Source organism: Onychomys torridus, chromosome 3 (assembly GCF_903995425.1).
Source record: "Onychomys torridus chromosome 3, mOncTor1.1, whole genome shotgun sequence".
Lineage (NCBI taxonomy): Eukaryota > Metazoa > Chordata > Mammalia > Rodentia > Cricetidae > Onychomys > Onychomys torridus.
Genome location: NC_050445.1, coordinates 155,267,947 through 155,289,231, shown reverse-complemented (window position 1 = coordinate 155,289,231; position 21,285 = coordinate 155,267,947). Strand labels below are relative to the sequence as shown.

General features: G+C 40.3%; 1 protein-coding gene across 6 annotated transcripts in view; it reads left to right on the top strand.

Moving 5' to 3' along the window:
• The window catches only part of Sox5 (SRY-box transcription factor 5), a 627,114-nt gene that overhangs the window by 276,738 nt on the left and 329,091 nt on the right, over positions 1-21,285 (top strand). For all 6 annotated transcript variants that reach the window (XM_036181267.1, XM_036181271.1, XM_036181266.1 and 3 more), the window contains exon 2: positions 18,123-18,354. In XM_036181267.1, the coding sequence (XP_036037160.1) occupies positions 18,124-18,354 (231 nt within the window). In that variant the 5' untranslated portion in view covers position 18,123. The remainder of the gene's footprint in view (positions 1-18,122; positions 18,355-21,285) is intronic.

Genomic DNA, 21,285 nt, shown 5'->3' with positions numbered 1-21,285 from the left:
AGAACTGCCAGGAAGAAGAGCCATGCTCTGCATTTGCAAAGGGTGGGGCTCTGGTGCTTGGGTAGAAACTGAAATCCCATGTCAGTTCCTCTTGTTAGACAGAAGTAATTTATTTCAACCGAGTTTGAAACTAAGTTGAGTTGAGGACCCAAAATACTGTTTAGCTGTGTCCTACACCTTGGTTACTCACTTTTCCCATGTCATTCAGAAATCAGCCATGTACAATGTGCTCTAAGGCTTTTTATTTTTCACTCAAAAGTGAAAATTTTGGTATAGAAATATTAAAGCAACTCTTGACTCTTTTTCTAAGGGCTGATTCTATTAAACACAGATCGCTTGTCATAGCTAATTAGAATATTCATCTCCTGTCCTGAACTGTGCTTTACTGCTGAGCGCTTTAAATGAGATTCACTCCAGTTCAATTCCAAATAACAGCGCTGATAATAGCAGACAGCATTTAATAATTACGGCTAGTGCTTGGCACGGTGCTGTGTGCATTTATAGGTACTCATGTACCCCCTCAAAGCAAGCATACTGGAGTCTTTGTATCTTCTACAGTGGGAGACATCTCAGGGAGGTTAAGAACGTGGTCATGTTGCATGAGGGGCTGACAAAGAACCCCACCCAAGTTGGGGCTATCCCAGCACATTCTCTGAAATGACCCTCTGGCTCAGGCTCGGTTATTCTGCCCTGAGTTAGATCAGATGTTGGATACTGAAGTAACAATGTGGCATTCTCAGTTTGATAGTAACATCCTGTGATTTGGGTTAAACAGTCTCCTGTGAGAAAAATCTACTTAACAGATCTCCATAACTGGGGTAGAGACCCAAAATGAAAAGTTTTGTGCTGAAATGTTTAACTTTCAGGTAGATTACTCATTGCAGCCCAAGATTTATGTTAAATTAGAGGGAGACATACAATGAAGTTAATGACTTATAAAGACTCTCTAAAACAATGCATTGAATTAGGAAGGAGACTATTAATTGACTGCTGTTTAGGTTCCTTGGAACTGAATAAGCTGTTTGTTGTTCATGTTTACATATTGTGAAGTTATTCTTGTTTTCCCATTGTTTATGCCTATTATTATTATTATTATTATTATTATTATTATTATTCCTTTCTTTCTCCTGTGCTGTGATGAAATTAAACTATTTTCAAAGAATAAAACTGGAAATATAGACCTCAAGAAAATTCCAACTCTTAAACTTGTTGTAAGTCTCTCTTGTTCAGGGAAATCAATGTTATTTAATTAAGTTTGTGTTGAATTTCCCTAAATTAATTCAGACTACCATGATAAGGAGAAACATCACAGAATACACAATGGAATGTTATCAATTGAGGATCACATGCTGGAAATGTATTTGTAAACAAGTTATTTTGAACACATTTCATAGCACCTCATCTTGGCTCTTCTTCTCTTCTTTACTCTAAGAAATAATTTGTTATGGTTTGATTATATAGCTGGCATCAGCAATTATTATAAAAATAAATAAAAAATGAATTAGTCTTTGACTGTGAAGATGGGGGCTTATGTGTTCACCCTAACAATAATTGTGGTTGTGGTGACAGAAGTTACTTGCAAAGCTTATGATTTGCTTAGAAGTTTCTGACTTCACAAAGATGGACTGAGACTGAAGAAGGGAATCGGGGCTGTGACTTCATTTAAGGGAGGACGTAGTAGCAGTTAGGATTAGAATTTGATGATCTTCCCGAGGACATCATAGAGCTTGACAGTTGTAGTGAGGTGATCTTTGCTTTAGTTGATAACTTCCATCATCTGTTACTGCTACAAAATTGACATGCAAAGAAAGAACATGAAAAGGAATACAATGGTAAAGACAAAGGAAAAATATTTTACTTAATGGAGATTTCACTACAATGGCCAACCAAAGCTTGCACTGAAATGAATATAGTAGAAATAAATACATTTCTAACTCACTGGTGAGGGTACCCGTTCTGGTGTTGTTTTGAGACCAGATCTGTAGCCCAGATTAACTGTGAACTTGTGGCCCTAGGTTTATAGATCCTCAGCACCATGAGAAAAACCAAGCATTAGGCATATATTTATGTTCCCTTATTAAAAGTTGTTCTATATCTCATTTGTAATTGATAATGAAAATGTAATGATTCAGTAAATATCCTCATCCATAGGAAGCACAGTCTGGGACTCTCAGTTCTCAGCCCTATGTGTGCTGTTTATTTTTCTACCTATGCATACCTGCTATGGTTTAATTAATATATTAGACACAGTAAGAGAGATTAACAGCAGTTATCCATCATGGCAGAATAAGTAAAACAAAATCGTGCAGATTTAGGGAATATGGCCTCTCTTTTTCTCAGAGTATATAGTACTTCACTCATCTTCCTCACAAGATGAAGTAGCATGGTTCAGCGTCTGTGTGGTGAGATGGAGATGGCATTGTGACATAGCACTAAGGGACTGGATGAACCCTACTTGGACATAAGTATCATGACACTGGCAATTTATAAATCCAGATGGATGCTGAATGGGTATCGTGCAGGTGGGATACACACCATGGACATGCTGCATGGAGGGAGGATTCACATCTGAGGCTCTGGACAACACGAGAGAAGCTTCTCCACATGACCCAGAACAGCACACTATCTTAAACTTTCAAATTGCTCACCTCTGGACTTTTCCATTTAGCATGTAACTCAAAACTGAAATGGAAAGCCAAATGCATGCTTGGAGGGACTACTGCATTTAGAGCCAGGTCTAGCTCTGAGTTCTAATCCTACAACTTTCTGACCAGGAGAATTTACCCAGCCGTGTAATAGCCATAGTTTGTTTTCTGTAGGTAAAATGAAGACATTCATGAATTGAGGGCAGGTTGTTAAATAATATTTTAAAATACTATTTTCTGAAATATAATTCACATTCCACAAAGTGTATATCCTTGCAGTATCAGACTCATAAAGACATAATTCCTTATATCTGTACAATTGCTCTTGCATAACCACAGTCTGAACTTACAGTCTTCATCCTTCTTGGTGACATCTTGTGACACCATTAGAGACATTCATCCTTCTCTGTCACTCCCCCTCCTTCTGGCCAAGTACTACTTTTCTTCTTTGTTATATAAATTTACTTATTCTGGACATTTCTCATAAGTTATGCAAATATTTCTTTCATTGTGACCAGATTCTATTGCATAATACAATGTTACATAGGCTCCCATGGATTATAGCATCTGTCAATAAGTCACTCCCATTGGTTACAAAATAATATTCCATTGCGCATAGATCACATTTTTTACCATTTATCATCTCATTGATACTTGTATTGTTTCCATGTTTTTTGGCTACTGTGAATAATGCTGTTGAATTCCTTTGTTTACTAGTTCTGGATAGATATGCATACATATTTCTCACAATTATTTTCCTGGGAGGGCAACTATTTGTTTATATGGTGTCTTAGTGTTAGTTTAATTTTTCAAATTATTAATTTTCTATGTCTTAAAACAATTTACAAATGGTAGCTGCTTGATCCACACATTTATCTGGAAGGTCAAGTATGTTTTTAAAAAGGGAAGGTGGGAAGATTGTAATGGCACAGAAGTAAATTTCCACACATTTCTTCCCTCTGTCGTTGGGTATCTCCCTTTGTACACACATTGTTCCTCTGTACTCCATTTCATCTGAGGATTTGGATATGACATTGGCCAGTATATATATATATATATATATTAACACACCTTGATATGTTTGTTTCCTGACAATCAAATACTGGAAGCTAACTCCTCACTTCTTCCTAAAGAGTCTCCCACACAAAACAAGTGCTATTGTCCTCACAGCCATGGAGGTGGGAGATTGGAGGCCGCAGCCTGTAAAAGTATGACTGAGCATTTGCTCTAGGGAAGCTATTTTCTATGACAAATATCCATCTTGTGTTGAACAGAACTGTATACAGAAGGATGAAGGAATGAAGTTTTATCCCATGTGAAAAAGAATAATCCCTTTCGGTTCCTCTAAGTACAGTGTGCTGCTTCTGGGGCTGGCTGTGGATAAATAGAGGATTTAATAATGTTCAAATATTTGTTCCAACCTCAAAGGACACCCCAAAACAGAACTAACATGCATATGATACATCTGACTGTCCATGGCTGGCGGCTTTTATCCAGGGACTTCCTTGGTTACTTAATGTGTTTGGCTGACTCTAACCAATGCAGTTATGGCAGCAATCTTGGTTGGACTATGGCTCTGATCCTTTATAAATAATGTCAATCTAGTATGTACGGACAGCAAACTTGAGACTAGGAAGTGCCTCTTGGAATCCCTGGTTACTCATCTTCAGGGTTTAATGTTTTTGGATGCATGAGGGTTAGGATTGTGAAAGGGTTAATCAGCTCCAGAGAAAAGTTCCTTTCTATTACAGCCCCATCTCACAGTTGGTAGACTCTAGAGTGTCCATCGACAAACTCCTCTCCACATATGTATCCTACAAAAACTACGACCATGTCTTCATTCAGTTTACCACAGTTATACAAGTATGCATTTTAAAATAGAATGTACCATCTCCTATACTCTTTATGCTTCAATAATTATTTTGAAGTCAAGAGTAGGTTGTTCAGCCATAAAAAACAGTGGTGGAGTGGTAGAGGGAAACAGAGTTTTAAGGAGCGCAGTTGATCGTCTGTCCACAAACTTGCCAGCAGCAACAAAACAAAACAAGAAAATAAAAGGAGCAAAGAAAGGAGGGAGGGTGGGGAAGGTTGGGGAGGACTCTGGCCCTCTTGGAATACAAAGGTCTTTCAGTTGTGGGGGACTGGAATGGGGAGTTTGGATAGTGGAAAAAAAATGTTCTCCATGTGGTAACAAGGTTGTGGGGGGAGCCATGGGTGATTACTTTTCTCCTTCAAGGCTCCTTTATCCTCATAAGTTCCGACAGTGGTCAGCATGTCAGACAGCCCTCCCTGTTTTATCCATCCCTTAACAGTGCTCTTTGGTTTATACAGCTGGGCCTTTGTTCAGCTGTGGGGGGAGCAGTGGGGAAGGAAGAGATGGCAGACACAGGCCCTGTCAAGTTGCAAATGGTCGACCCTGCGCAGAGGGCACAAAAGAACAGCATTGAGGTTGACATGTAAAGAGAAAAAGAGAACGCCTTTACGTGTATGTGTGTGTCTGAGTGTGTGGTCGATTGTGGCATTGTGTGGTAATATGAATATATGGGTTGATGAGTAAAATTTTTTGTTGAATGTATTTTAGCAACTAATAAGAACAAACAGTGATGTCACCATCTAAATTACAGTCTAGCATAGCAATGACAGTATTTTGGAGAATATTTATAAGTAGATGTGCTTAGCCATAGAACTAATGTGGAACAAGAGACACAGGGAAAGTGTTTGCTTCAGACCATCTATAGGACACTTTTGAAATATAAACCGAGGCAAGTTTGGGAGTAAGCTGGCCTTTAGCCTTCCTTATAAGCAGATCATGCACCGCCTCTTTCGGTGTGTTTTCACTTCCCCAAGTCTTATAAAATATTGATGACTTCTTTTTCCCTACAGTATGTGCCACCCTTTGAGTTTTGATTGTGGCTCCAGGAAGGTAACAGTCTTACCAGTTGATACTCCATAGCCCTCTCATATTTACAGTAAAGAGCTATGCACAGTAGCAATAAGAGCCATGCAGTCTACCTCCCACAACTCCCTCTCTCTCTCTCTGTCTTTCTAAAAACAACAGAGAATATGTTAAACTAAGAAAGATTAATGGGAGAAGGAGATAAATACTCAAGACATAAAATGAGTTTGGAGGTCAAGCTTGGAAAATAGCAAAGCTTATGGATTTCATTTTTACTTATCCACATGAAGGGATTTTGGCATGAAAGGGGCCAATGGACAGGCTCAGCATCCTTGTGACACCAGCCCTAGCTGCACCCTACTGTTTTGGAGTTTGAGTTGATAGATGCTTGCACTCTGGCTTTTAGTACTTTGGAGACTGTCATTTCAAATCCCTCAGATTTTCTGGGCAGCTCGGAAGGCCTGCCTCTCTCATCACTAGCTGTTGTCCTGGGGTGTATTTGTTCTTTGCTGTCTGTTTAGAATATAACACAAACATTTCTGTATTGTTCATTTCCCCCCTTCAGTTGCGCTAGACACAGCCTGTAACCAGTTCTGCATGGGCTTAGACAGTAAAGAGTATGACTTTCAATCCGCCCACTATCAACAAATCCCGGACACTTCCTGTCAGGGATATTTAGATTTGAAAGAGGGTAGGGGCTCAAGATATTTCTCTCCAGTGGGCTATCCAGTGGACATTTCTGAAAACTGAACCCTTTCTCATTTCTGCTATGGGGTTGTTCTCAAGAGGGTTGTTTTAGATGGCTTAACTTGCTTGATTTCACAATGACCTTTGAAAACAAAAGAAATTGAAACTAGACTGGTTGCTTAATTATTTTTGTCATCATTATTAGATCCTAAATAAATTAAACATGCCAACAGATTTTATTTCAAGGTATATGCCACACTCAGAATAAGTCACTTTTGATTATAGAACAAGTTGCTATTTATTCAGACTTAGCCAGTCATGTGAGGGGGGTGGGGCTCAGCCAACAGGAGTGAGGACCCCCATAAAGAAGCCTAGATAAGAAGATGGGAAGGGCCTCAAGAATAAGTACTCAGGAAGGTTATTATGAAATACAAATTTCTTTTTTATTTCCAGTGTTTCTATTGCAGTTTGGTGATACCCCAAAGGTCAACAAGACTTAATCATTATAACAAATGAAATGGTTTTTATGCAGAGGACTAGTGCCATTAAATTTAAATAGATACTCTCTCCTCATCCAGATTCATTGTTTTGTGTATGTACTTCACCTGAACAGTGATGTTCATCAGTGGAAATCCGTCTTCATTTAAGATGATGATGGCAAAGGTCCCAGCACATGGCTTGGGAGTATAGGTAGACATAATCAGATCCTTTTGAAAACCCTGAGAAAATGGCATGCACCATTAAGAGAGTAGTGCTGTTCCCTGTGATCCTAGCAGTTACCTATTATGTACATTGCCTTGCCTTTGAGTTTCCTAGGTTTATAGTTACCTATTATGTATATAGCCTGTGATGTAGTGGGTATTTGCTCTGCCCACATATATAGACCATTGAGGCTCTCTGTTACACTATGACTTTCAGATTTATACATTAAGGAATCAGGAGGAGTTTGCTCCTACTTAATGTTTTTCTTTAAAATAGACAAACTTTCAAGTAAGTAGTTTAGAATGATATAATAATGGGAACAATTAGCATGTGATTTTAAGTATATAAAATGAGATGTCCAGTCCATAATTAAGATGTTCCCATAAAAAGAATATTAACTATTGACATATCCTGACAAAATTTATTCATCTTTCTTCTCCTTCCCAGGATTCTCTCTCTCTCTCTTTCTTTCTCTGGTATACACCATAGCATATTTGCCCGACACAGAACACCTCCATTTCCCTGAAGAGTTCATTCAAGGATAGAACAATAGATACAGAATGATTCTTCTCACTGGCAACTGCGCTGAACGCTATGAGAGATTGCCCCTGTATATAGGGATTCCACAGGCAGTTTTAATGGATGTCTTAGCAGGGCACTTAAGACGAGGTGAGCAACTCGTGCCCTTTCCTGTCCCTGTCTATCCAACTGCTTGTAACCAGAAATTTATAGCTGTGACAACTATATGTGGCAGAAAAACCCAAAGACTTCTGATTTTTCAATTCCTTTAAGTTTCTCTAGCCCAGAACACACAATGATGTGTGTGTCCAGCTTCTGAACTTCAGGGTTAGAAAAAAGAAATGCTACTCAAATTAAAGCAGGGCTTAGGATTTTTGTTTGGCTTGGGTCTGGCTGTTTGAAGGGGTTTTAATAAAAGCCTTCTGCAGCATGTACTGGAAGGAGAGCTGCTGCTCTCTCTGGATTTTTCCTTCCGCTCTATCTGTCCTGAGCACCAGGATTCCCACAGCCATGCTGCCTGGCCTGGGTCTCAGACACACATGGAGCATCTGTGAGACTCGGGAGAAGCTTTCCTCCGTGCTGACTCAGAGGCCCACCGTATGACTCCAGTCTGGCACTGTCACGCCTGGTTATGGAAAGGCAAGAACAATGCCTCCCTTGAGAAGGGGGGAAAAGTCCAGCACAGTCACAATTCTGATGTAAACTTTAAATCATCCCTCCACATCCTGTGGACTTAGAGCTGTCAAAAAGGCAAGACCAGACTTAGATGGAAAAATCTTCTTGTTTCCCTAAAAAGTATACCCTGTGTGTCTATAAATAACACACTTCTGAGTCCCAGCTCCTAAGCCGCATTATTTTAAGTAATTTATAAATAATCACAACAAAAGGACTCTGGCATTTGTAACCTGTAGATGACTGAAGGTTAAACTGTTGTTTCTGTGATTAATGACCGATGTGTTACAACACATGAACTGAATAATTCACAACAAATGACCATTTATGGACAGGCACTAATTTTTTCTTTTTTCACAACTTCTACATTTGGTCATTTTCCCTGACAACTTAAAAGGACTGTATCTTTAATATTTAAACATCTCAATCATTCATGTTTCCTTCAAGATAGTTAAAGGTTAGTAATCTCATGGTTAGAGAAATTGTTTAATCAAATGTTAGTAGCTCAAAATTGGTGTTTCTGTCTGTGAGAAAGGAGATGCAATTCTAAGGATTATTAATGGCTCATTAATGGCAGATTTTTGTCTCTCTTTCAGGTAAAAAGTGTTCGCTGCCAGATTCCTTTTTCTTTTTTGCACACAAATGAGTAGTAGTTTTTATGCTCTTTAAAAAACAATTCAGAACTCTGTAGAAACATTTACCAGCTCTTTCTGCATGAAAAGGGCTTTGTGTTTATCATACAACTTTTCCCCTAAACTCATCTTTCTTCCTTGCTGTGACAGCAGAATAAATTCTAGACCTTTTCTCCATCTTTAAGCAGCAGAGATTATACCTATTGCAGATTAGTTACATTTAATATTCTCTCTACTTTTCCAGTGTTAGGCATTTAACATGGTTTAATTTTAAACAAATATAATAAAAACTAAAGACTCAACTAAATACATTTAGCTCCATAGACCATGTACTGTTACTTTCAATAAAGAAACAATGTTTTCTGTGGGTCAGGATGTCAAGTAGCCCAGGCTGGCTTTGAACTCACTGTACTGATAAGGCCTACCTGGAGCTCTTGCTCTTCCTCCTCCAAGAGGCTGGAATTATAGGCCTGCGGCTCCAACTGGGGCAGCACGTTTTACTTAGAGAACTTTTGGAGTAGTCACTTGTAAGAGGTGCTCTAAATTTTGGATTGAAATATTAGTGATTTGTGTTATTAATGAAGCAGAAAAGAATATGGTGGAAAAAAAGGAATCCACTTTCAAATTCTAATCACTGTAGGATGAATCCTGTTGCCACAAATTATTTTTAATATATTTTTTTGAGGAAGGATCTTGCTGTATATCCCAGAGTGGTCTCACATCATGGCTCCCCCAGCCTCCCAAGTGCTGAGATCAAAGGCAGGCACCACCATGCTCAGTCCAGACAGTTTTTTAAATACTGATTAACTTGTTTTTAAAAACGAGACAAAAATTGGTCATTTTCAAGTTAATTTTCTTTCTTAATTTAGGAAGCTAAAGCTGATACGGAAGCCCTTCTCCCATGCCAGTTCTGAGGGGAGCCATGTCACACTTGTGAATTCCCTGTGATGTGTCTGAACCCCTGAAGCTGTTTCTCTTTCATTTGACTTGTTTCCTGGGGCAGCTGGAACTACATTGCTCTTCCTCTCTGCTTCTCAAGCTTTAGGGGAGGAGGCTGGATAGAGGCATTCCCTGAGGACTGTGATGGCAGTCAGCAGATGGGGCAGGGAGTCAAAGGCTTAGAAGTGTCCCTGTGGTCATTAGAACAACAACAACAACAACAACAACAGACAAACAAGGAAAATAAACGGGGTGGATTTTTAATGTAGAGCATGATCCCAGTGTTGAGGGCCGGAGAGTGGAAAGAGCCCTGGAAAAGTCCCTTTGGTACGCACTGTTGGTGGCTCTGACATTTTTATCAAACATTTTTCTAAATGTAGCTTAAAGTTTTGTAATACGCAGTAAAGATATTTTGTGTACCCGTTCCATTTTAAACAGAATAGCAGATTAGTTCCCGAGTGGCTGTAGCTCATTTGTTTTTAGACTTGCACATGATGCTAAGTTTTGTCAATTTCTACTCTGGTGAAATGTGTAGTTAAGATACACAAGTCTCCCTCCTCCATGTGTCTTGTCTGTGTGTCTTCACATGGGTGTAGGGGTGGGGGGTCTGCTTCCGCATGCATTATGGCAGAATGCAGGGGACACATCCAAGCCATTTAGGGACAATGTTGGGTGTGAGGTCCTCAAATGGGGAAAGCCTGAGCAGAGACACAAGGGAGCAGCAAGATCTGCACGAGACACTGAAGGCGAAGAGACTTCAAAGGAGAAAATATGTTACAGAAGTTTGAAGACTGCGTGTTTACCATAAATAAATTCTGCAGCAGACTTCTGGATATGATAAACCACAGACTTGATTTACGGAATTGATGTGGTGTCTTCGGAATACAGGAGTACATCTCTTGGTAGGGAAATGATGTCTAAAGAAAAGGAAAATATAAACTGTAAGATGTAAACAACAACAATTGAGATTCATAGACAAATGGTAATGACAGATATCTTCTTCCCTTTAGTAATGAGGCATTCTAAGTATGTAACCAGATTAAATGTCAAAGGGGTGCATTGCTAGTTTCTCCCATCTGGGTTCAAATAGGTTCATTCAAACTCTGTATTTCTTTAATTCCACCTATAGAGTGGGTGACATTCTATAGAGAATAGATTTTTAATATGCAGTTGAGTTCTGTTCCTTCTGTTAATTATCTTCATTCAGAATTCTTAAATTATAAAAAGAATAGTCTGTGTGTGTCCTCAGATACTGTCTTTCCACTTACGGCAAAGAACTTTGGAGGATGTTGTGTCCTCTTTGAGTATGGTATCAGTTAGCTTTGTGTGACTATTAACAAACACACAAGATAGCCAAAATGTAAACCAAAAAGGCCTATCTTGGCTCAACCAAAATCTCATGGTTGGTTGGCTGTGCTGTGGGGCTATAGTGAGAAAAAACTGAGCATGTGTGAGTAGAGCCAGTCACCTCATGGCCAGAAGGAAAACCAAGGGAAGGGAAGGGAGGCTCTGGACCCCAGGATCCTCTGAGGACAAGGCTCCAAAGACCCAAAGACTGCCTGAGGGCCACCTCCTAAGGGTTCTAACATTACCCAGTAGGACTGCCTAGGGGATCATCAAAGACATCTACAGTCAAAGTGAAAGCCAAGGAAAGAATTGATTGGTTTATTTATTTTGCATGCTGTATGTTATGTTCTTATAACAGCATGCATCTTTTTAACCATTTTCAAGCGTTTTCAAGACATGATTTACTTCTTGCTTATGTCTTAACACGAGAGAAGGGTGGACATTAGAAACTAGTGTTTGAGAGAGCAACCAGCAGGGAAGTCATGAGTTAGCAAAGACCACAACACAGGCTTACAACAGGTTGTGTGCCAAGCATTTAACCCCATGAAATGGCCAGGAGAATCATCCCACTGTTTCACTTACCCACTTAACCTTTTATAATAGTTTCCTTTGCTCATTCATCTTTGTTTGGTTATCTCTTAAAAGTGAACAGTTTGGAAACAAATTTTTTCTCTTTCAAAAGCACTATTTATTGGGGAGATAGCTCAGACATTAAAGCTTTGCCCTGCAAGCGTGAGGACCCGAGTTAGGTCCCCACTGCCTAGGAGGAAGCTGAGTGTTGGTTCACATTGTAATCCCAGACAGATAGATCTCTGGGGCTCCATGGCCAGCAACCCTAGCCTAGCTGGGAGCCAGGCCTCAGTGAGAGACCTTGATGGAATAAACATAACGAACCACTCTGAGGAGTGCTACTGAGGGTGCCCTCTGGCCAACATACACGCACACACACACACACACACACACACACACTTATACATGTGTACACACTCACACAAATGTGCACACATACTTCCCCCATATGCCTGCACATGTACACACAGTCACACACACTCATACATACATGTGTGCCCCCACATGCACACAGACAGACAGACACACACACACACACACACATACACACAGTGACCAATTACAGATATTGCTATGTGATTCATGAACTCTGACTAGTTCTTCTCTGCCCTTGTATAGATTTCAGCTTTCAAGTTTAGCAGCTAAAAGTTGATGCTAATCAGAACTTCAGTGTTAAATCTTGTCCCCTCTTTTTCATCTGCATCCCTGACCCTTGCTTCATCCAGACTATTCTCTCCACTACTCCAAAGCAGGATCCATTTCTCTTTTCAAAACTTTTATTTTTATTTTATGTGTGTGGGTATTTGCCTGTGTGTATATGTGTCTATGTGAGTATGTGAATGTGTGTGAGTGTATGTATATGTGTGCATGATTTGTGTGTGTGTGTGTGTGTGTGTGTGTGTGTGTGTGTGTGTGCTGCAATGCCACTTCTCTTGGAGGCTTTTTCTCATGTGTTTACTGAAGTATTTTCAATCTTCCTATGTTTTGGAAGCACCTTCCATTACTCTATTGAGACAGCACCATTCTGCTCATTCTGTTATCTGTCTCTCATAGGATATATAGTACTGAGAAGTCATCTACCCCCAGATATTCTTTATTTATTAATTATGTTACCACGTACTTGAAATATGGGGTCTTCCTCTAAATATTTTCAGTGAATGAATTGACTGATTGATGAATGGATATTTATCTCCTTTTACTCACTTAAAGGCAAACCATAGAATTCAATATATCTTCACTACCTGCGTCTTCATGACACAATGGTTATTTCTAGGCACAAACTATTTTCACTCAGTTCACTCATCCATAGGACAGAAACATCCATGGTAGAGCTGCCTTTCATGGATTATTATTATTATTATTATATGAAATATTAATATTTGTATCTGCTTGAGCCTGGAGGACTGGACTATGTGAAAGGAAGTAAGAGCCACTGACTCCCACAAGGTGCTGGTTTGAGTGGGAGCCAGTGAGCCCTAACTGAGAGCAGAATGCTCATCTTCATGATTACACAGTGAGCATCCACAGCCATTGAGCCATCTCTCCAGCCTTCCTCCCACACTTGAGACAAAACCATAAGATACTTTTATAAGAACTTTAAAAAGTTAGGGGAACAAACACACACAAGGCACCATGATGTATGAATGTTAACATGTTAGAAGGTAGAAATGAAACAGAATTCCAGGAAGAAAGACAACACTTCCACATGGCCATACTTACCTCTCTCTGACATTTAAGACATGCTGTCAGTATGCATAGTTATACTGTCCCACACAGTCAGGAGCTCACCAGCTTTAGTAGCTACTCATTTAATGGAGGTATTTGAAAGAGCATTTTCAGAGATGTTTAGATATTGGTCAAGACATTGTGAATGGAAATAAATCTGTCTCCAGTGTTTTTATATTTTAGTGGGAGAGGCAGATTCTAAATGAAGAAATAAGTATAAAATACTATGCTCAGGAAAAATGGGGAAGAGAGAGCCTAGCCTTTGGAGAGTGTTTGAGCCCTTATTAAATAAGAGAGATTTGGGGGGAAGTCTGTCTGAAGGGAGGGCAAGGCTGGTCCCTGTGTGGAGGTAGAGACCTCAGGAAGCATCCAGGGTGCAATCCATGCATTGGATGACTGGGGTGTTCTATCGCCAACATTGAGTGGCTTTGACTTTCAATTTGAGGTCAGAAGTTTTAAAATCAAGGTGACTTCTGGGCTGACCCTTTTCTAGAATGCTTTTGGGGAGAACTGCCACCTTCTCCAATACACAGATGTCATCTGCATCCCTTGGTTCATTCTCTGCACTGAAAGCCGTTGCCTGGAATCTGACCCCTTGTACCTGTCTCTACCCTTCTGGCTTCCCATCTTGAGAATGCTAGGGACACTTTGGACCCCAGAACAAGCCCTAACTTCCCCAGTTCTACATCTCACACCTACAAAACCTACTCTTCCACAAAACATGATACTTTCACAGGTTCCAGGGCTTAGGGCCAAGATGTCTTGAGTGGGCAGGGCCTAGTTTTGATGAGCACCTGGGGTTTGTGACATTCACTGTTTTAGAATTATGGAGGAGCTCTAAATGGCCTTGATATTTAGTCTGCACTCAGGACCATGCCAATAGCTTTCCAGAGAACATACAGAGGCACCTTTGCTCTTTACCACCACCTCTCTCCCATGTCAGCCCACTGTGTTGCTCATGTGGGACCACTGGTTTCATTTAGTGTTGGCAGTCTGGACTCCTCTTTCTACCTATAAGTTTGGTCTCCAAGAGTGACCACAAGCAGAGGCGTTCTCCATGCAGAGTGCCTGTAATACACGCAGAGACCCTGCTTTCAGTAGCAAGAGAGCCAAGCATTTTAGGAAGACCGTCTCACTACCACACTAGCATGATTATGCAGAACATTACAGTAAAAAGGAAAGAAAAAGTGACTCTTTGCGAAAGCCAGCTTCTCCTTCCAAGGGGACTGTTGCTTATCTACTCATTCATGTAACTCAGCATCCAGGAGTGCTAGAGAGGAGAGATGGGATTCCATCCATGCTTCTCAATCTGCTCCTTTTCCTAAATAGACCTGAACCCTAAATTTATATTGACTTTCTAAAAGTGTCTCCGTCTGCATCTCTGCTTCCACCCTTACTTCCTACACAGAATCCAGCTCTCTTTATCCCCAAACTCCCGTTTCTTCCTCATTCTTCTCCCTGAAGGTGCACCAGGTGAACTGTTCTCCAGCACCTCCCAGGGCCTCTGGCCTTGTGGAACCAGGGACAGGGCTTCACATTTCTGTCAGCTGGGTCTTAACCTCAGGTGCTTCTCACTAATTGTATGCCCCATGCAGAAAATTCCCTTAGTCACTTCATAAAACTCCCGAAACAGAGTCACCAACATTGCCATTAAAAAGTCCTACTAGGTAAGTGTCTTGCATCTTTTAGGGATGAGCCAATGTTTGCTGATGACTGAAAACTGTCTCCCCCAGCCTAGAAGCCACATGAATTATTTGAAGAATGTTCCTTTGGCCAGACATAGAAGTGGGTTAAGACGCCATCACACTTACGAAGCGCAATCCCACAAGCTGCCGCTGTCTTGAGTTCTATCTATTCCAGGCCAGCTTCTCTAGTCTGGGTCTTTGTCATTGATAAAGCACATAGGATCATACATCATACTCAGATTGCCCTAAGATGCCCTCTCACTGCAACACAGCCATGTAAGAGTGGCAACTGCAGCTCTCCTAAACCAAGGTGAGTCTGTAGCACCTCTCTACTTTCAGGAACTGTGACTTTGCTCTGCCTAAGATGGATCCCTTTGGTAGACAGAGCAGAAGGAATGTCACCTTATCACTGCTCATTTTGCTATCAGTTTGTGAATGACAGGAAGCATGCACACTGCCCTGCAGACTGCAGTCTGAGGCTCTCCATATAGTTTGCTGGGAATTTTACTTTGTATCAACTCAACCTTATTGAATCACAACCATGCGTGTTCTTACTGCAAGCATTTATCTTGCAGAAGGCTTTACCTGACATTTATTAACAGGGTTTCCAAAGGCCAACATGTGAAGGCCATCTGACAATACTTTGAAAATGGAGCTGGAGGGACCAGTTGCCTTCTGGCATCTTGACCTTGAACTTTTATTACATCAGATGGTGTGTTTAGCGAATAGCACTTAGCCACTTGCACATGCAAGTGCCGAGGTGTCTGTACACATCAAGGACAGTGCCAACATCTCTTTCTGCTTTGTTTTCTCTATTTCTACTTCTGGATTTTGGAGATTCACTAATAATGATATTAACAAAGTGGAAATCGGCACTTTGGTCTTAGTTCTGAGCACCATAGAGCTGTGATGACTTTGGAGACCAGCTGGGCTAGCTTTCTTGTCTGATGACCAGCAGCCAAGTGTTGTCAGTAGTAGTCTAGAATTTTTAGGCACATGAAGACTGATTGCACATGAGGCTATGGTGGGGGGTACACAGAATACCATCTATCAATTGTAGTTATAAAAGTGATGCTCTCACAACCACAAACATGAGGTTTCATCAAGTGAAACAACCAATGGTTTGAAAAATCTTCCTGCTAGTGTACTATGAAAAATCTCTCCACAAAGACCTTAAGTGTTTGAACATCTTCTTCTAATAAGCTATGAGATGTTTGTTGGTCCAAAACAGAATCAGAACCCTGTGATCTGAGTATTCCCAGTGTTACATGGAATAATATAACTAGTAAGATTATCAATGAGATCTAAACAATTCTAACTGGATTTATTTCATCCCTTTCCATTCTTCTCTGAGTTTAGAGTGAACTTGGAATAAACCTTTGCAATGGAGTCAAAAGTAGTTTACACTTAAGTGTTGAGAGTTCACATGACAGCTGCCTGTAGATACTTCCTCCTCTTGATCTATTCTGATCTTAGCTAGTCAACAGCATCACTATTAACATTTCTTTAAACATGCTTGATGATTCATGTTATTAGTTTACATTTAAGTACCGCAGGTCTGGGGGAAGTTTTCTGATCATTGACTTTGGCTTACTTGGTGATTTTAAAGCTAAACTCTCTCCATTATTTTGAAGCTCTCTTCTCTCTCTCTCTCTCTCTCTCTCTCTCTCTCTCTCTCTTTCTTTCTTTCTTTTAGGGTGGAGATTCATGTGGGAGGTCTGAAGTCTGCAATATAAGCAAGAGCTTGTACTCAGTGAGTGTATGCCCCAAGTTAAGGACTCTACTTGTTTTCTTTCAAAAAGCCTTAAGAGGCAGATGCTATCTCTCAGTTTGAAGAAGAATAAATTGAGTGAGAGAGAGTCCATCACTAGTGGCAGAATCACTCTTCAGGGATGAGAAACAGATCTTTTGGAAATACATTTGAAATTTGAAAGTTTATGCTATGTGTAACAGTGGTGAAGCCCTTCGTCAGGGAATATGGTTTCTGCCTCTTGTCCCATAAGTCTAGAATAAAGAGAGAGGGTTCTACAGACACTCTTTGTATGTTGAAGAACAACCAGGACAAAAAAAAAATTCCATTCTTTCAAGCTCAGATCAAACTGTTCATACCACAAGTCAGCTGACTGTTTTTACATTAGGCATTTTAACTCAGTTCCATTCCTACGTAAAACTTTTTCATGATATGAGAAAGAGCTGCCCCCTCACTAAAAAGGTTTGTGGTGTATTTTAAGCTCAGATGATAGTCTGAACCCTACTGAAACAAAGACAACATTCAATTCTTGTCCCTTTATCTAAATCCTGTTTCATTTAGCCTTTCTTACAAAATCAAAGCATGGATTTTCTTTCCGTCCTTAAGTATTCTAAGGAGTAAATAATTGTAAATTCACTTCTAAATAAAGTATAGGCTTCTGCAGTTAGAAATGAATCTTTTAAAAATATTCCAGTGTGACTTGGTACCTCAACATGTTGGTGTTAGATCCAAATGTCAAGATGGGTTAAATGTTTTACGAATTACCAATGTTTGTAGTTTTTAAGTTTTGAGCAAATATCCAACTTTCTGTCAGTTTTTCTGAGGACTGCTTTCAGGCATATTTCTGTGTCTCACAGTAATCTCACTGTTAATGCAATGCAAACTTGTTAGAGTGGAGAGAATGTATTTATTTTATTATATATGGTTTCTTTATGGCGGAAATTTTAGTGCTTTTCTTTCTTTTAAACTGCCCATAGTATTTGCTATTCACAGATGTTCTGTTTTGAATAAGGTCTATCAAAGTGTAAAACTAGATGGATACTTTTCTTCCCTTTAAAATGGAATGGACTTGCATTATGCGGTGTTCTTAGGTGAATTTTCTTGTTTAAGAAGCCAGAATACAAGAGAGTGCTATATTAGTGTATTATTCTCACAGCAAACAAGCCCCGTTCTGCCGCTACCTGCTTGGCCATTGTTTCTGATTGTGTGCACTGTGCAATGGTGTTTGGATGGTTTCCTGCTCTCTGCCAGCACAAAAAGGCATTTCTGTTACAATGGCCCCTAACCACACAATGACGGCATTAAGGATTTATGTGGAGGTTTCATTATTTTCTCCTCTTTTGTTCCTTCCAGGATGTCTTCCAAGCGACCAGCCTCTCCGTATGGGGAGACAGATGGAGAGGTAGCCATGGTGACAGGCAGACAGAAAGTGGAAGAGGAGGAGAGCGAGAGGCTCCCAGCCTTCCACCTTCCCTTACATGTGAGTTTCCCCAACAAGCCTCACTCTGAGGAATTTCAGCCAGTTTCTCTGCTGACGCAAGAGACGTGCGGTCCTAGGACCCCCCCTGCTCAGCACAGCACCATGGTAGGTTTCTCCTGGTCCCCCTGTCTGCCAGTCTATTCCTCTAATAGCTTGGCTTCAGTCCTCTGCTTGAAATGATCATGTGTTTAAGAACCACACAGAAGATTCACCTCAGGCATCTTAGAATTCCTTCAAGGAAACAGGTTCTGCAAGGGAACAGAAGAAATGATGTTTACTTCTTTGTTTTCTTCTCGAGGAACCTGCCTCTGACACATAATCAGGGGGAGATCCATACAAAATGTAATGAGCATGTGAAGATGACATGGCTAACATTAGCCAGCCTCAAAGTTGGCTTCTTATTCTTTTCTCTGGAATGTTGAAGAAACATCAGTTGTAAATGCTCACCTTCGTCATTGTTAGGCTTCATGGGGCAAACAGCCTTCAATCATTTGACCATGTGACCATGCGACACACACAGGGGTGCGTGTGTGTAAAGATTAAACCCTTCTTACTACCACCATAACTTGTAACTTTCATAATACTCTAGTGAGGTACTATTATTAATTCTCTTTTATATTTGAGGAAACTGAGACAATGTATAATTAAAAGACGTTCCAAGTCACAGAAGCCAAGTTTACCTAGGAAGGCTGGCTTCCAGGTCCATGGGCCTGACCCGCCTTCATGAGAACACAGGCATAGTTTATGTCCTCTTGTCTGTCACTGGGCAAGCTCAGTCACACACTCCACAGTTTCTCCCTCTTCCCCACTTGGTCACTTACCATTCAATGCAAGGCTACAGGAGAAGGGAGCAGGTAGGTAGGGAACACCAAGGTCAACACTGTGAGCAGCCAGACTCCCTGCCTGCTCTTGTGTCTCTGTGATGTGTAGTCTGTTGAGTATTCTGACTCTTGCCTGCTCTCAGGCAGTTTCCAACTAAGAATGTTTCTTGGATGGATTTTTCCTGCGACAGTGACATACATATATAAGTCTGAAGGGCTGAATATAAATAGTGATGGCTCAAAGAATGGTGCCAAGATAACGATAAGATAATTTTAAGCATACTCAAAGATGAATGAGCCCAAGAGAGGCACATTAAGTTACTCAAAGTGGCGATATTGGGGACACTTGTGAAGATGTTCTCATCTATGATCTATGGATCTCCTAGAAACAGATAGGTAATTCTGTTTATGAGAGTGTATCATAAGCTAGTGAGGTGGCTCACATGGAAGGATGCTGGCTTCACAAACTTAGCAAAGAGAGCTACATCCACAGAACTCATTCTTGAAGGAGAGAATCAACTCTTGAAAGTTGTCCTCTGACCTCCACACACACACCTTGGAGCACATGTGCCCATGCTCACACACACATAGGCACACAAGAATACTAAATGAAAGTATTCAAAAAATAAAATAATGGATCTGAGTTGTGCTATGATTTCCAGCGAATTCTGCAGTAGTTTTGTGACCCAAAGTATTTGAGATCCACAGTGGTATAAGTTTTTGGGGTTTCTAAGCAAATGACCCATCCCATATTAGCAACATCAACGTTCAGACTTTCTTGCACCCCATGAGTGGTTTCTCAGTTTGTTTCTACCTCAGATGTTCCTTGCATTCATCAGATTTTCTTCTCTTGAGTGGACACTTGAACATACCATGACCCTAACTTCTGAGCCCTTCTGTTAGATAGATCATTCTTCTATCTCCATCTGACTTGTTTACCTGAGAAAGGATTGGAGTGTCTCTCTTATTGTCAGATGTGTGCATCCTGCTGTCGCTTCCAGGATTTAGCTCAAAGCCTTCACCTGAGCAGCAATTCCTATGCAAACCACCCCACACTGTGATTTGGTTTCTTCTCTTGCATTCTCCATGGGACCAATGCTTTGGCCATGCCCAGCTTCACACACAGTTATGAGTATGACTGAGTACCTTTACTGGTAGTTCTATACACCCTCCTGGCATATCTTTCTGATTTTTAAATTCCATCTTCATGGTAAATAGTGCTTTTCCCATATTACTAGATGAAAGGTCACCACATCCCAGATGGGTCCATTCAGTTCTTGGACAGTGGGTAGTACATTGTTCCTTCACCCCTTCATCCATGTCACTGTGCCTTTCCTCAGGCTCCACATTATGACCTGTGCAGCATTTAGGTGTCTGTCTCTACACAATGTACAGTGTTTCTTATTTATTCTCTCTCTCTCTCTCTCTCTCTCTCTCTCTCTCTCTCTCTCTCTCTCTCGTCTACTGGAATATAGCATGAAATAGATACCCAGTTTATGATGATTAAATAAATACTTGAGTTGATATGGCTCAGTAAATACTAAGTATTTAGGAGTAAAGTTACCAAACATGTCAATACTTGGTGACTATTATCTCTATGATATTTTAGAGCTATAGTGATAATTACTAATGTACTGTCTGAGAAGATGTCAGAAAGGAAGCTCCTAGTATACAACCTATCTTAAACATTTATCAAAATGGTTGAATATATTTATGGTATTATTACTCACCATGAATAATTTCTTTTTATAATAGACTATTGTTCTATCCACACAATAGAGTCTTATGTTTCACAAAGAAATATATTCTCTACACTTTTACTCAGTGTCTTTGAAAATGGAGAATGCTTCATAATCTTTGTGTTGTAGAGAGGTGTCTGCCTGGCAGAATCAGGAAAAGACTTTCCATATGAAACCTCAGTCCAGAGACACTTCCTGAGATGAAAACTCGGTGCACTCTCTGTCATCATCAAATAAAGATGAGAAATTCTAAGTCCTGTTCAGATCCAGTTATGAAAGTGTGAAGACCTGAGTAAGAGCTGGATAGGAATGTAAATCTGCCTTTCTGAACTCCTGTGTACTTTTTTAGTTTTTGGAGAAATAAACTAAATGCCTAACTAATAGAAATTCCCAGGTAGCTGTAATCAGCACAAATACTGCAAATTAAATTCTATGTGGTCTTTTGACTTGCTGGGAAGAATGTAGTCTTAAGCTTG